Here is a 15,880-nt window from a genome sequence, read left to right on the forward strand (position 1 = left end):
ATATCTGATAATTATAATGGGTTGGTAAGAATGTGAAGAAATAGGCACTCACCTATATATAGTATAGGTGGGACCATAAACTGGCTCAGTATTCATTGAAAGCAACATCGTTGTATCAACCAAAGTCAACAAGATACATACCCTGTGAACCAGCAATTCTACTTCAGAATCTTTTCCTACAGACTTTCCAAGTGACCAGATACATAAACATCTTCAGTGCAATATCACTTATAAGAGTGTAAGACAACTTCCATCATTAGGAGCTAGTTAGATATATATGTGTGTGTATAGATATACATACAAAGAGTATTATGTGGTTGCCAAAAAAGAATAAATTAACTATATATGGTATATACTGATAAGAAGACTCTAAGACAGGTGAAAAAAGCAAACCATAGAGCCATGTATTTAGAATTTTAACATCTATAAATAGTATTGCATAGTGGTTAAAAGCTCGGCTAAGTGAAGTGTATGGGTAACTTCAGTGAGGCAAGTTGCTGAACTATGCCTTAATTTCATCATTTGTCAAAACAGAGTCTAATAACATCTACCCTATAAGGGCTCAAAACTTTGATAAGATTATTATCTGTATAATAAAATGGAAGAAAAAAATAAGTGGTCTTTAAAAAACACAGATAAGCAAAAAAGAATTCTGGAAAAGAGGAGAGAAAAAGAATAAATTCTCTTTCGTAAAAAAAAAAAAAAAAAAAAAAAAAAAAATTCTCTTTCGTATTTCCAAAATGCAGAATTTTACAAATGAGAAAAAAAAAGCGACAAAAGATACATAGACATCGATTATAAGCAGAAAACTCACAAGTTAACATGAATAGACAGTACATACAGAAAAAGACACTCATCTTCAACAGTAACTGAAGATATAAAACTAAAGCAACAGTGAGACTTGACAGACTTTGCATGTAAGCAATGTCTCAGATATCCCCTTCATATGTGGGAGTATCTGAGAAAAAGACATTAGAAACATTCTAAAATAGTGCAGCTGGGAGAATAAGAAGATATAGGCTTTTGTAAACTAATGAATTAAGATCAAAACGAATCAAATTTATTTTAAGAATAGGAATATATAATGGGACAGGTATGCAAAGAGGTTGTTTCTCGCAGTTGCATTTTTTTTGGAAAAGGAATAACAACATAAATGTCAATAAAAAAATTGTTTCCCTCTTTATGTATCTAATTTTTAAAAATATATTTTTAGTGTATTCACTTTTTAAAATAAAGACAGCAGATCACAGAATGGTATTTAATATAAATGATATACTTGAGCATTTAATATGTCCATGAAAACTTCTGGAAGGCCATTCATCCATCACCTAACCATCATGGGAAATCAAACATATATATGGTGATCTCCCCTTTGCACTATTGAAAAACTTTTTCTTTTTTTACAATGATTTTCACATCATAATATGTTATCAAAGAAATCAGCATTATTTTAGAATAAAAGTTATATACTAGCTTATGCAAGATAATACTTCAACCAGTAAAACTAGATCAAATTATTCCCAGTGAGTATAGGAAAAATTTAAAAAGGACCTAGAAAAATAGCCTAAGAAGGGACTTTGTCAAATAGGGGAAGTAGTATAGAATAAGACAGTAAGACTGTCACCTTAAATTTATCTTCAGAATCCCTAACTCTATGCTCATGAGGACTATCCCATCCTCCTGGTTTTTCCTGAGTTTCTTACCACAAATCGTAACCTCAAGTAAATAATCCTCCAAACCAAAACTCCCTCCCTTGATGCAGGCAATGACAAAACTGCTAATGGCAGAGTAAATAACTTAATCTAAAGAGTAATCAGACTTTTGTGGGTATAGAGTCATCAGATGCTATCAAATAATAGATTTTATGTCAAATGGGCTTCTAAAATATGAAACCAGTAAGAGAGGTACTCTAATGACTACTTATTAATTCTGAATATTATTAATTCAAAATATTCAACCCTACAGCAATTGGAGTGGAGGTTACCTTTCTGTGTACAAGTCATAGGATTTGTTTCTGCATTCTAAATATGAGCTTAGCATTTATATTTTATTCAATGTTCAACTTTTCCTACCCACAATAAAACTCTAGCAAGTTTTATGTTTGCATGTTTAAGAAAATTTAATATATCCACATAAATTCAACAATAAATATTCAACCATATTTCATACAAACATTTGAATTTCTTAATACCTACCTGTCCTTCTCTTGAAAATTTAAAGGGTGGTTTGTGTTTAATAACACTTGTTGCAAGCCTAAGTAGTCCTGTAAGCCCATCATCTTCTATATTACCATCTTGATGATCAAGGATTTCCCTGCTACAAAAAGGAACACAAACAAAACAGATAGTTCACATAATTATGTCCTTTATCTTTCCTCAATGATATAAATGTCAACTTCACATCAAATTTTACCTTCGAATACAGTCAGCCAAATGTCGTGCCAAAGCATCTAAGTCGAGGAGTGTGGTCTTAATACAAAGAGAAAATACAAAATTCAAATATAGATTTTTGTGTTTAATAGCCAGAGATTACTAAAACAAAAAACATCCTTCCTTTGTAAATAGTAAGAATTTGGTTCTCCCGAATTCATTAGAATACTAATTAAATTATAAATAATACTCTTATAAGTCACTCTTATAAATAATGTCAATTAATATAATTATAAACACATCATTGACAGTCCTTCCAAAGAGAATCCATGGAATGTCAGTAACAAATTATGATAGTCATAGTAATGTATGGAGAAGATACAAAGGTTTATTATTTTCTAGCAATTTTATTGACATATAATCCACAATACCAGTTAATTTGCCCATGAAGGCCTGTTAAATGGGCTTTAAAAATAAATTTAAAGGGCTAAGTGGCTCCATCAGTTAAGCATATTCTTAGGGTTGTGAGATTAAGCCCTGAGCCAGCTTTGAGTTGGGCATGAAGCCTGCTTAAAACTGTCTCTCTTTCCCCCACTCTCTGCCCCTCCCCCCACTGTATCCTACCTCAAACGCTCTCACTCTCAAAAAAATAAATTTAAAGGTTTTAGAAAATTTTAATTTTCATTATAACTGAGCAACAAAATTAAAACATTTCACACACACACACACACACAAAACTTAAAAGGATTCTCTAGAAACTCAGATCTCTAAGAAAAAATTATGCTGACTGGCAACCAAGAAATATTAGATTCCAACTTCAAATGGGCAACCCCAGGTTAAATAAAGAAATCAATGTTTATCTGATTGATATGAATAATCAAGTTAAAACACATTCAGTATTTCTAATTATTTCTCAAATGAAAAATATTTTAAGAATTCAATGTACCCTGCTCCTTAAAAGTAGAAAGTGCAAATATTATAGGATTTTTTAAAAATGCAAAGTGTATATAAAATGCACATGGATTAAAATACACTTTTTAAGACTTTTTAAGTTATCTTTCCACCCATTGTGGGGCTTGAATTTACAACCCCAAGATTAAGAGTCACATGCTGTACTGACTGAGCCAGGCAGCCGCTCTTGGGTTAAAATACATTTAAAAGAGAGAAAATGTTTCATAAATATTTAAATGTATCTTCTTAAAGTGTTTCTCACTTCTTGAGAACACTTAAGATGTATTTTAGCTTACTCAATTTATGGAGAAGAGACTTACAAAGCAATTCTGTCTTTGAAATTAACTTGTTTTAAACATCTGTTTAAAACTATTTTAGTCTAAGAAAATTAGATGAGTAAACTAATATTTTTTTAACCTTAAAATAAATTCTATTTGAATTGCAATTTTATTTTGCACACAAAACTCCAAACCCACATGCTATTACAGAACACTGTATATTTACATCTAAAGTCTAAATTTTACATTCTAAGTTACATTTTATATCTACAAATCTTACTGAGAAGAAATAGAAAATTACTTATTACCAGATGAAGATATTTCAACAAAGGACAAAGTAAAAAAGAAAAAAGAATTCGGGCAAAACAAAAATGTCCAACTACAATAAATAATTAAAGCATTTTCAACTCTTATAGAATGATAAAAATGCCCTTAAAAATAAGGACTTCTATAAAGTCTTTAACATATATTTATCATGTTGGATGGATCGTGCACACTTTAAGGTATAATTTTCTGAACGTACCTGACTAGCATCCTTTATATGTATGTTGTCAACTAATTTGCACAACAACCAAAAATACTCTTTACATCCAGGTTTTAACATTGGTTCTTCTTCATAATCATCTATCTATTAAAAAGAATTAAACTTCGTGAAAACATTTTAAAAAGGAGGATAACTTAAAATCACAATACAAAACGACAGACCTTATGAAAAAATTAAACCCATGTAAAAACAGTATTCAAAATTTAACAAAAAATGGAAAGAACACTCTTAACTTCTGTAAAATTAGAATAACGAGATCGAAAAGGGAAGAGTATAAGAACTTTCAGAAAAACATTACCCTTGAATTTCTTATAACCTACTTGAAAAAATTATATAAATAACATTAAATAATGTATTATGAACTGAAAATTCAATGAAAATGTGTCAACAAAAGAAACCTACAAAAGATAAGCATGAATAAATCTACCCAAATGCAATGGTTTATTACAGTTTTAAAATCTAAAACATAAAAAACACCTTATATACATATCTTACAGACTTGATGACAAGTAAATATGAAGGAGGAAAATAGTAAATCCTACAATGCAGGGATCCCTGGGTGGCGCAGCAGTTTAGCGCCTGCCTTTGGCCCAGGGCGCGATCCTGGAGACCCAGGATCGAATCCCACGTCGGGCTCCTGGTGCATGGAGCCTGCTTCTTCCTCTATGTCTCTGCCTCTCTCTCTCTCTCTCTCTCTCTCTCTCTCTCTGACTATCATAAATAAATAAAATTTAAAAAAAAAATCCTACAATGCATCATATTTCTGGGGTTAGTAAATGAGCTCTGAGTTTTTTATGTTGTAAAAGGCCTTTTTACAAGGCCAGTATATACCCTGGATAAGCAAAGGAAATTCAAAATTTAGGACATCAATAAAGATTAAAAAAAAAAAAAAAAAGAAATCTCTGTGACTGAAGGAGAAGAAAGCTACATTTATGTTTTTTTCATTTGATTATAGTAAGAACAAATGCTATCTCCAAAACACAATATCCAAAGGAGACCCCAAAGAGCTGAAATCAAAGAACATAGATTCCATTCCCAGGTGTAACATGGACACAGTATGTCCACAATACTGTCACTTTAAAAACTGTATAACTATCCTCTTGGTAAAAACTACATACAGTACACAAGTACTCAAAATTACTGCGAGTATATAATACAATAATAAAAACGTGGAGCCAAGAAAATTGCAGAAATAGGTGGCTCAAGTTGTGATCCCAGGCAGTCCTGGGATCAAGTCCCACATCAGGCTCCCCGCAGGGACTCTGCTTCTCCTTCAGCCTAGGTCTCTGCCTCTCCCTCTGTGTCTCTTGTGAATAAGTAAAATCTAAAAAAAAAAAAAAAAGAAAGAAAAAAAGAAAGAAAGAAAGAAAGAAAGAAAGAAAGAAAGAAAGAAAGAAAGAAAAGAAAAGAAAAGAAAAGAAAAGAAAAGAAAAGAAAAAAAGGAAAGGAAAGAAAAGAAAAGAAAAGAAAGAGAAAAAGAGAAAGAGAAAGAGAAAGAGAAAAAGAAAAAGAAAAAGAAAAAGAAAAAGAAAAAGAAAAAGAAAAAAGAGCCTCTCCTAAACACAGTAAAATCTTACCCTGATAGGTTTTAGTGCTTGAGCATCAGGAAGAAATTTCAATAGTGTTGAAGCAGCCAATAGCAGAAAAGAGCGATTGATTGAGTCTCCTCCATCCAGCCCTGACAGAGATAACTTATAAAGACCATTGCAAGACTCATGACGGACTGCAGTCTAGATGAAAAAAGCAAGTTCAAAAGATTGAGTTAACTTTTAAAAAGTTAATCTTAAAATCAATTGTCAGCTGAAATAATGTTAGATGGTTTCTTTAATATTTTTTAAATGCAAAGTTCTGATCACATACTAATGCACATAAATATTATCAAATAAAGTACCCCCAACATATATAGTACTTTGTATAAACATGTTAGAAATTCCCAAATGTGGACATGAAAAACACCAAATAAACGTAACAATAACAAATACAAAAGGGACAAAGGAGAGGATATTCATAATCATTTATTTATAAACTAAATAAAAGGATAAAATATTTGCAGAACAAGAAGCAATTTAGAAAGTACTTATACCAAAACATTTTAGTTTCTAAGGGACTTGCCCAAATGTCACAATCAATGCCTGCGACACAGCCAGAACAAGAATATATATGCATTCAATTCAGAGCTTAAGTATATTAGGACTGTCTTAAAAAGATGTAACTATTTTGACTATTGTGGTTAAGTGTTTTAGCAAGAGTATGTTTCTACTATTTCATTTAGGAATATAGTGTAATATCAAGATGCAGTTAGTGACAATTATACTGACCTTCTGTGTTTACATTGGAATCAAAATATACTTGACTTATTTTTATTATCTCTTGTGTCTAAGGACACACTGCAATTAAATAGAAAGAGGAAAAGAAGCTTCTTCTAAAATACAAATTACCAAAATAAACTCTAGCTCTTCCCAGAAAATGTTCAAAACTCCAAAGCAAAATAATCAAAATTTTATTTCAGAAAAAGAAAAATATGAATGCTATAGACTTTTAACATTCAGTTTTTTCATTTTAAAAATTATTTAAAATTCAATTAATTAACATAAAACGTATTAGTGGTTTCAAAGATAGAGGTCAATGATTCATCAGTCTTATATGATACCCAGTGCTCCTTATATCACATGGTTCGCTAATGTCCATCACCCAATTACTCCATTTCCACACCCCTCTCCCCTCCAGCAACCTTCAGTTTGTTTCCTATGGTTAACAGCCTCCTAATGTTCACATTTAAGTCTACATAGTTTCAAAACACTCAAGACCTTAAAGTGTTTAATAAGTACATCCCAGATAATGGGATATACTTATGGAATTATGTCCATTTGTTTCTATTAGCTCTTTAATTATCAATGCTAATAATTTTAAAAATAAGAAGAGTAATAGTACTGATTTTCAATGTTTATCTTACCTCAGGAATAAGGAGAGTCAATTTCTTTAACCAATCTTGTAAATGGTCACTATCAGCAAGGCTAGATTTCACTAAAGAACAGCAATGCGCCCAACTCACCAAGAGCCACATTGAATAATGTGAAACTAAAGAGAAGTTAGAAAAAAAAATATGACTGTAAGGCCTGTGCTGTAAAGAAAACACAATGTTCATTATTAAAGATTACCTAGTTAAACAAATTTTTGTCTATTAAAAATTAGCTTTGTGGAACCCTTACTTACCTTCATGCCTAGACCTGTGATCGGACTGAGCTTTCAAAACTCTGTAAAAGGGGGAAAAAAAAAAAAACCACCACCACTCATTAATTTCAGCAATAAAATATAAAGGACTCAATTTATTACCACATATCCCTTTAATATTTATACAATGTACCCTTAACAAAAAAGAATAAATTAAGAAAAATATTTGTTCCTATGGTCTTTATCTTTTAACGAAACATGGAAAAAATTATTACAGACCACTGCATATGACTGTTCAGATTTAATGAACAAAATCTAAGTGAATACAGTATTGACTGAAATAACTGAACCCTCAAGAAGCGCTCATGATGGAGCACCTGGGTGGCTCAGTCAGTCAAGCATCTGACTCAATTTCAGCTCAGGTCCTGATCTCAAGGTCATGAGATTGAGCCCTGCATTGGGCTCTGTTCTGTGTTCAGCCTGGAGTCGGCTTGTCCCTCTCTCTCTACTCCTCCCCCTACTCTCTCATGCGTGTGTGCTTTTTTTCTCGCAAATAAATAAAATCTTTAAAAAGAAGAAAAGAAGTGCCCATGATTTAGTTACTAAAGAGACGCAATATTAGAAATAGAAAGGTTATAATGGTTGATTCTAAATTTCAGACTTCTAATTTAAAAAAAAAAAATCCTACACTGACATACAATGCCCTTCCTTTAGTATTGTTAATGCAAATTTCTATCAGAAGGTTAAAAGCCAATTACTAAAAAGTAGAGAAAACTAATTTAATTCTGTATTATTTTACATCAATTTTTCTCCACACGTTTACTCAGTGGAAAATGTATTACTTCAATTTAAACAAAAGTATTAAAAACTTTCATTTTAACAAAATCAGTAAGTGAGAATTATTTGTCTTACAAATACTGTTTAAAAAAAGAAAAGCACTGATTCCTTGCATCCTTATTTTCTTATAATTAACAAAACACCTTTCAAAATCTCAGAAAGCAACATTCACCCACATTATTGATTTACAGTAAAAAGTACTGGGGCACCTGGGCAGTGCAGTTAAGCACTCCATTCTTGGTTTCAGCTCAGGTCATGATCTCGGGGTTGTGAGATAGGAGTCCTGTCTCAGGGCTCTGCCCTCAGCATTGAGTCTGTTTAAGATTCTCTCTCCCTCTCCTTTTCCCCCTTTCCCCTAAGTTCACACGCACATGTACTCTCTCAAATCTTTAAAAAAATAAAAAGTACCAAGAAGTTAAAACTTATAAATCACATAATCTGTTCATATTTCATGTTTAATTATTATCATATTGGTATAACCAACTTTACCAAAAGCAACCTACCCATCCACCTTTTAAATATGTAGCATTAGAAAATTTTTGATGGGGCATCTGGGTGACTCAGTCAGTTAAGCATCTGTCTTTGGCTTGGGTCATCATCCCAGGGTCCTGGGATGCAGCCTGGAGCCTAGAGCCCCACTCCCTGCTTAGCAGGGAGTCTACTTCTCCCTTTTCCCCTACCCCCAGCCTGAGTTCTCATGCTCGCTCTCAAATAAACAATCTTTTTCTTAAAAAAAAAAAAAAAAAAAAAAAGATGATTTTTGATAACAGGCAAAAAGTTTGTTCTAGCTGCCTTAATTTATACAAACTTATTAGCACCTTATGAACTCAAGGTGGGAGCCTAAGAAAAGGTAACAGTGCATGAACAGGCACAGATTAAGAAATACAGGGATGGGGGTAAAAGAAGGGGGCTTACATTACAAAGATTATAAAAAGTTAGAATGGAACTGGAAGAATGAAAACAAGAACAGCCACAGAGTGAACCAGCTTGAACAGTAGCAGCTGGTATCAAACCTGCATGTTTATTTTTCCTTGTGTAACATTAACAAAGTGAACATTCCTTAATTCTCAAGAAATAAAAGCAAAATAAAAGTTACTGAATGGTTTTAGTACTTCAATATATTGTGGTATGTGGGATAATGAGCTAGTGCGTGGGTTAGTGAGGACACAGAGGAGGAGTTAAATATGATTTAACTGGAGAGTTAATTGGTGGCTGGGTATAAAATATATTTTATCATACAAATCAAAGACATGTTTACAGTACTTTCTTCCTTTCTATACGTTGTCCATTCCTAAGTTTTACAAACAATGAGGTAAGGTATCTGGCACTAAAAATATAATGGTGAGCAAAATGAGATACAGTTCATATAGAATTTAGAGTCAAGTGGGGTAAAGCACATATTGATCAAGTAAAGAATGTGAATTCAACTGAGATGGAGTCAAAAGAAAGGTAAATTACAAAAGAAATAATCTTAAAATAATCATGCTATTTACATTCAACCATTGCTTATGAAGGTGACTTTTAAAAGCATCTAAAAACAGCATTTAGCCACAAATACGGTTAAGCACTTTCAAACGTGTTTACATCAGCTTTATAAATCATTTGAGTACAATGGCAAATTTCAGCCCAACAAAGCAGCAACAGAATACTTAGAAATTAATTTTACATTCTTTAACATAGCTTATGTGATTATCTAAGGCCCCCATGTATAGTCAGGTCCCCATGTATTAGTCAGCAATTATCACACTTGAATTTCTGTATTAAAATTTCATACATTAGGGCAGCCCCGGTAGCGCAGCGGTTTAGCGCCGCCTGCAGCCAAGGGTGTGATCCTGGAGAGCCGGGATCGAGTCCCACATCAGGCTCCTTGCATGGAGTCTGCTTCTCCCTCTGCCTGTGTCTCTCTCTGTGTATCTCTCATGAATGAATAAAACCTTTAAAATTTTTTTTTCATACATTATTTTTTAATCTCTACTGTAGCACAAATAAATGGGATATTACATGCTCAAACTATATTCTTATACACACATTTCCAGCTCTGTCCACCAACGGCCCAGATGCAAGAGAATCTCAGTAGCAGTGAGTCCACCAAAAATCCGTATTTTTGGAAGTTTCCCACCAACAGGAACTACAGCTTCTTAAAGAAATGGCTGATTTCAGGGCTAAGGTAGGAAACTACATGCCTTGAAGATCTTACAGGGACAGGAAAAAATAAAAAAGGATGACTCCTTTCCGCTCCAAATAATAAGGCTATGTCAAAAGGACATGAACAAGCTTGAGAAGGTCAACTCAGGTATAATTTGAGTAAAGTGAATAGTGATAGTCATGAACTACAACAAATTGAAAAATCCGTGAATTCAAACTGATACTAACTTGAAGAGAAAGCTCTTCCTTATAACAGAATGTCAACAAATAAACAGAAAAAAGAATGCTTAAGAATCAGAAAATCACTACTTTACATTTACTAATATTTAATTCAGACAAGAATCACACCAAATGCTAAAAATCAATAAACAAAAGTTTTATGAGAAATCATTTTCCACAGGTCACTTTTAATTAGTAAAAATCAGAAATTTTATTATAGAGAAACCTGCAGGAAACCAAATAAACTAATAAAAATTAGTATAACTAATAATGAGATCAACTGACATCAGCAGGATATACTGGGAAAGACACATTACTAATGGAGTACTCCTGCTAAAAATAAAAATATATCATCTGAATTTAATCACAAAGATCAAAAACATTAGAATTAGAAAACCTAAATTGAAAGATGTTTTATAAAAGAACGGGCGTGAAGTACTTAGAAATGTCAGTATCTTGAGAGAAAAGCTACTGAAGTATCCCCGGTAAAAGGAAATGGAAGAAATAACAACTAAATGCAGTACATGATCCTAGACCAAGGGGGAAAAAAAGTGTCATAAAAAAAATATTCATGGGACAATTTGAGTATGGACCATACATTAAATAAACACTATCAGAGCAATATTTAAATTGCTATATTTGAGTCTTTTACTCATTATTAAGAAAATGTCCTGGTATCAAAGTGTTATTGGTAAATGGGCATATCTGACACTCCCACAGAACTCGGGACAATATGTAAAAAAATATGGGCACAGAGACACACAGAAAATGCACACTCATGATATGTAATAAAATTGGCAAAATATTGGTAATATGCAAATGAAGGTGAAAGTATGAGAGTTGAGGTACCCTAACAATTTTTCTGCTAACCTTTAAATTTTTTCAAAATGAAGTTTTAAAGCACTATATTTTTGGTACAAGTATATACGAAAATTATGTAAAACTTCATACCTAGGAGCCAGATTATCATACGTATAAGCAACAGACATAAGTCGCTGAATCAAACTGGTTCCTTGGACAAGAACAAGAAATACCTTTAAAACAAAAACATTAAAAAAAATCTTTAAATACACTAAAACACAAAAATGCATTTTTACCACAAAACTCCAAATTACTTTGATTTTTATCTAGGACAAGATAAGGAATATCATACTGTAAAAATACTAGTATCAGAAAATTAGAATTTTGTAACCAAACTTAGGAACAAACTTAAAAAAAGAAAATTTACAAATACAAAAGCAAAACTATTCTTTATATTTGATCTACAAATTCTTTATGTCACCCAAGTGAGTGAAAAAAATATATTACATATGTCAGTGGTTTGTTGGGGTGATGAAGAATGAAACATTTTTTGCTTTTGAAATAGGGGAAAAAACCCAAGCAGTGGCAGATAATCTCAACCATCCTGAAATAAACAGAGAAAAGAATGAATACAGGGCAGAGATTCTATTTTAAAAACCATTAGGTTCAACATTTAGTTTGCATCCTTTCAAGCTGCTTGATTTTTTTTTTTTTTAAGCTGCTTGATTTTAATACATACTTAATTTTTAGGTTCTGGTTCTTCTATATCATGTTCTATATAAGTTCTATATAATGGGAGAAAATAATTTACTACTTATACAAATAGAGAGTTATAGACTCCTTTCAGCAGATCGCAACCCTTCTGGGCACTAATGTTTTAAGCACTGTTTCCATCCTGGAGATGTGAGTCCAGTGTAGCAGATAACACAGAAAGCACTGTAACACAAGTAATACAATGTGCCACTAGAACAAAAGAGAGCAGCAACGAAACCTATCCCTGGTGAAATCAGGGCAGACAGCTTCAAGGAAAGCTGTTTAGGCTGGAATCTTAAAGTCTGACCTGGAATTTGAACCTTCTGAAAGGGCTTTATGGGCAACAAATGAAATAATTCATGATAGTCAATTATAAAAAAAAAACCTAGGGTTCTTCCACACTATCTACAGGATATCCAAACTGGATAACTTGTCTCTAGAATTAATATAACAAAAATTTGTTCCCCAAAAGCTTAACATAAATTATGATTATGATAAGCTAATGGAAAAATAAACACCTTTTCGAAACTATAAAAACACTGGCATGTGTGAATAATAATACTATTATTAAAATCTCAAGAGGAAATGACTAAAGTCAAAAGCTTTGAAGTTATTTAATGAGTTAACAGAACACAATTTTAGTTCTTAAATTATAACCTAGGAAGGCTATTCTGGAGAAAAAGTAACTGAAACATTACAGCAATGCAAGGTTAAAATAAGTAATCAACAATATGCAACACTGTAGAACACATTTAGATTATACTGTAGTCCCCACAGTTCTATTTTAATTGTATTAGCTGTAAATGATTTGGAATCCTAGCAGAGGTCACTTGTCCCATTTAATCTCCAAAATTCTGAAAGGGAAATATGAAATATGCATCAGGTTTCAATTTTCACTAGTAGTTTCCAATCTAGGTTTCACTATACTACTTCTCTATCAGAAACAACTCATTACTCTGGTGTTTCTTTCCCAGCTATGAGGTAAAGTGCTAGTTTCAAAAGGTTACAAATGAATAAGAGATCTCACTAGATCCCAGTACAAAGATGGAGCCATTCAAAGGGCAAATATTTGATCATATGAATGACAGAATCCACAGACAAAATTCTAATTATACTGCTGGATGTGCTAGTTATTGTGCCATTTTTAGTCAGCTCTCTATCTACCATTCTACAGAGTTGCTTTGTGAATCTAGGGCTGGTACATCACAAACTAAATTCCTCCTTTGCCAGTTGATTTCCTAGGAGGTTCTGCTAATCTGGGACAGAGATTACTTCCTTGTTTTTTCTATTAACACTGTACCATAGTTAACCCAGGAGAAGCTATTTAGTTTCAGAAATAGTAGCAGAACCCCTTCCTTAGAGGCCTAAACCCCAGGTCAACAAGATCCTTCCTTATAATCTCCTCATTTCTGATATTCCCAACCTTTTTCTGTATGTTCCTTAAACCCCAGGAGTGGTGAATGGTTACCTGTCTGGGTTACCTCAGTATTTTCTTTTTATATGTTTAGACCTCCAATGCAGACATGTGAAACCAATTCTTTATTTTAAATCTCTCCTGTTGAAACATCTGTGTGGTTATTTCCCTAGGCTCTCACAAATTTAGTATATAAATTACTGAGTGTAAATGATTAAATCCTACAGTTAGAGAACATTAGAATAGCATACAATTCATTCCTGCAATTTGGATAATGAACTAAAAAATATTACTATTTCATAATTACTACTGGATTAAAAAATGAAGGTATCACTTCAGCTGTTAAGTCATATGTGGTAATCTAGAATTGCATTTCTTATGCATTACCATATTCTTAACTTTGTAAAACACAAATAGAATTCATTACTACAATTTAATGGTAACTTCTGTACTTTACCTCTGTTAATCTTGGTATATGAAGACCCTTGGCATGATCACCAGCAGCCTTTCTTGATTTACCAGGCCAAGTTCTTTTCCTATGGCTTTCTGCTATACCAGACCAGGCAAAGACATCATGATAAGCTAAATCCAAATCGGATGGATCTACTGCAAACTGGCATATTAACTTCAGCAAGCAAGCAAGACAGTCTAGCTGCCACTGTGGATAAGAAGAAAACATCATTTCCCTATTTTGATTAATTTAACATGGCCACTATACAACCTGAAACTAAAAGCTAGAAAGTAAAAATAATTACAGCTAGTACTTTATCTATGTGCTAAAGAAGTTTTACTACTTATATATTCTGTTGAGTAACAATCCAATCTTACAAAAATGACAAAGAATATCTAGATACTAAGAGGTAAAGAAAACATCCAAATGTCATCTGATCTACTGCTCAGATTGTAGTATAATTTTTTTAATTACTAAAATGTAAACAAAAATGTAATTTACCCCAAAATGAATTAAGAGACAAAGTATTTATAGTTGTTTCTCCAGCCAAGTAGAGAATATAATCCAGTGTTTTGGAAGCCAAAGCAATTCTCAAGAATTCTAAAAAATAACTGAAAATTGTGTACTTTACATAAGTACACTTAAAATAAAAGAAATATTTGGTATAATAGTTTAAAATTTTCATTTCTGATTTAAAGATCTACCTTAAAATTTTAAAAACATGTCAAGTAAATTGATATAATTCTTGTGCAAGATGAGAGTTTCACAGTATTCTCAACAGTTATTTTCCTATCTTCCTAATCTCACTGCCAAATTGTATAATAGCTATACCAATATACCTCGGAAGGGAATTCAGCAATACTACATTACAGATTTTCAAGAAAGTTACAAAGAAATTTCAGTAAGATTAGTCCTTTCAACAAATGGTGGTAGAAAACTGAATAGTAGCCATATTAAAAAAAAAAAGAAACAGACAAAAAACCCCACCAAACCCTCAACCTCACTCTACATATACAAAAATTGACTCAAAATGCATCATAGAACTAAATGAAAATGGTAACTATAAAACTTAAGAAAAACAGGAGAAAAATCCGTGTGGACCTCAAAGATTTCTTAGATAGGATACAAATTCTGTTAAAATTAAAAACTTCTCTGTTTAATAGACACTGTCAAAATAATGAAAAAGCCAGCCACAGATTGCAAATATTACTATATTACAAATATTACTATTGCAAATACTATATACCTAGCAGAAAAATTTGTCTAAACTGATTAAAGAAAAAAAAAAAAATCCTCTTTACTAAGATCAGAAGGGAAAGGAAGGGGTGGGGGGCCTAAAGATAAGTATAGACGCTTCATTAAAAAAATGTGGTCACTATGAAACTTGTGAGATGCACTGAGAAGGAGACTTAGTGGAGGAAATTTATAGCTAAAAATGCTTAAAAAAACCCCTCAAATCAACAACCTAGCTTTCCCACTTAAGAACTAGAAAAAGAACAAGCTAAATCCAAGCTAGCAAAAAGGAAATAATAAAGTACAGAGTTGAAAACAGAACAGAAAAACACGAAAATCAATGTAAATAAAAGTTTGTTCTTTGAAAACAAAACTGACAAACCTTAAGCTAAGAGAACTAAAAAAAAGGAAGAGTGAGGGACGCCTGAGTGGATCAGCGGTTGAGCATCTGCCTTAGGATTAGGTCGTGATCCTGGGGTCCTGGGATCTAGTCCCACATCAGGCTCCCTGTGTGGAGCCTGCTTCTCTCTCTGCCTATGTCTCTGCCTCTTGCTCTGTCTCTCATGAATAAATAAATAAAATCTTTAAAAAAGAGTGAAATTACTAACATCAGAAATAAAAGGAGGAATTTTTCTGTCAAATCAACAGAAATAAAAAGGATTTCAGAAGAGTACTATAAACTATAAACCAAAAAGCTGGAAAACCTACATGAAA

General features: G+C 32.5%; 1 protein-coding gene across 3 annotated transcripts in view; it reads right to left on the minus strand.

The window, feature by feature from the left end:
- Positions 1 to 15,880, minus strand: part of USP34 (ubiquitin specific peptidase 34) — a 242,803-nt gene that overhangs the window by 67,951 nt on the left and 158,972 nt on the right. For all 3 annotated transcript variants that reach the window (XM_072741698.1, XM_072741697.1, XM_072741696.1), the window contains exons 34-41: positions 13,940 to 14,140; positions 11,466 to 11,548; positions 7,356 to 7,396; positions 7,096 to 7,220; positions 5,720 to 5,872; positions 4,122 to 4,226; positions 2,413 to 2,468; positions 2,196 to 2,316 (exon numbers count right to left, since the gene is read on the minus strand). In XM_072741698.1, coding sequence (XP_072597799.1) covers positions 2,196 to 2,316; positions 2,413 to 2,468; positions 4,122 to 4,226; positions 5,720 to 5,872; positions 7,096 to 7,220; positions 7,356 to 7,396; positions 11,466 to 11,548; positions 13,940 to 14,140 — 885 coding nt within the window. The remainder of the gene's footprint in view (positions 1 to 2,195; positions 2,317 to 2,412; positions 2,469 to 4,121; positions 4,227 to 5,719; positions 5,873 to 7,095; positions 7,221 to 7,355; positions 7,397 to 11,465; positions 11,549 to 13,939; positions 14,141 to 15,880) is intronic.

Source organism: Vulpes vulpes, chromosome 16 (genome assembly GCF_048418805.1).
Source record: "Vulpes vulpes isolate BD-2025 chromosome 16, VulVul3, whole genome shotgun sequence".
Classification (NCBI taxonomy): domain Eukaryota; kingdom Metazoa; phylum Chordata; class Mammalia; order Carnivora; family Canidae; genus Vulpes; species Vulpes vulpes.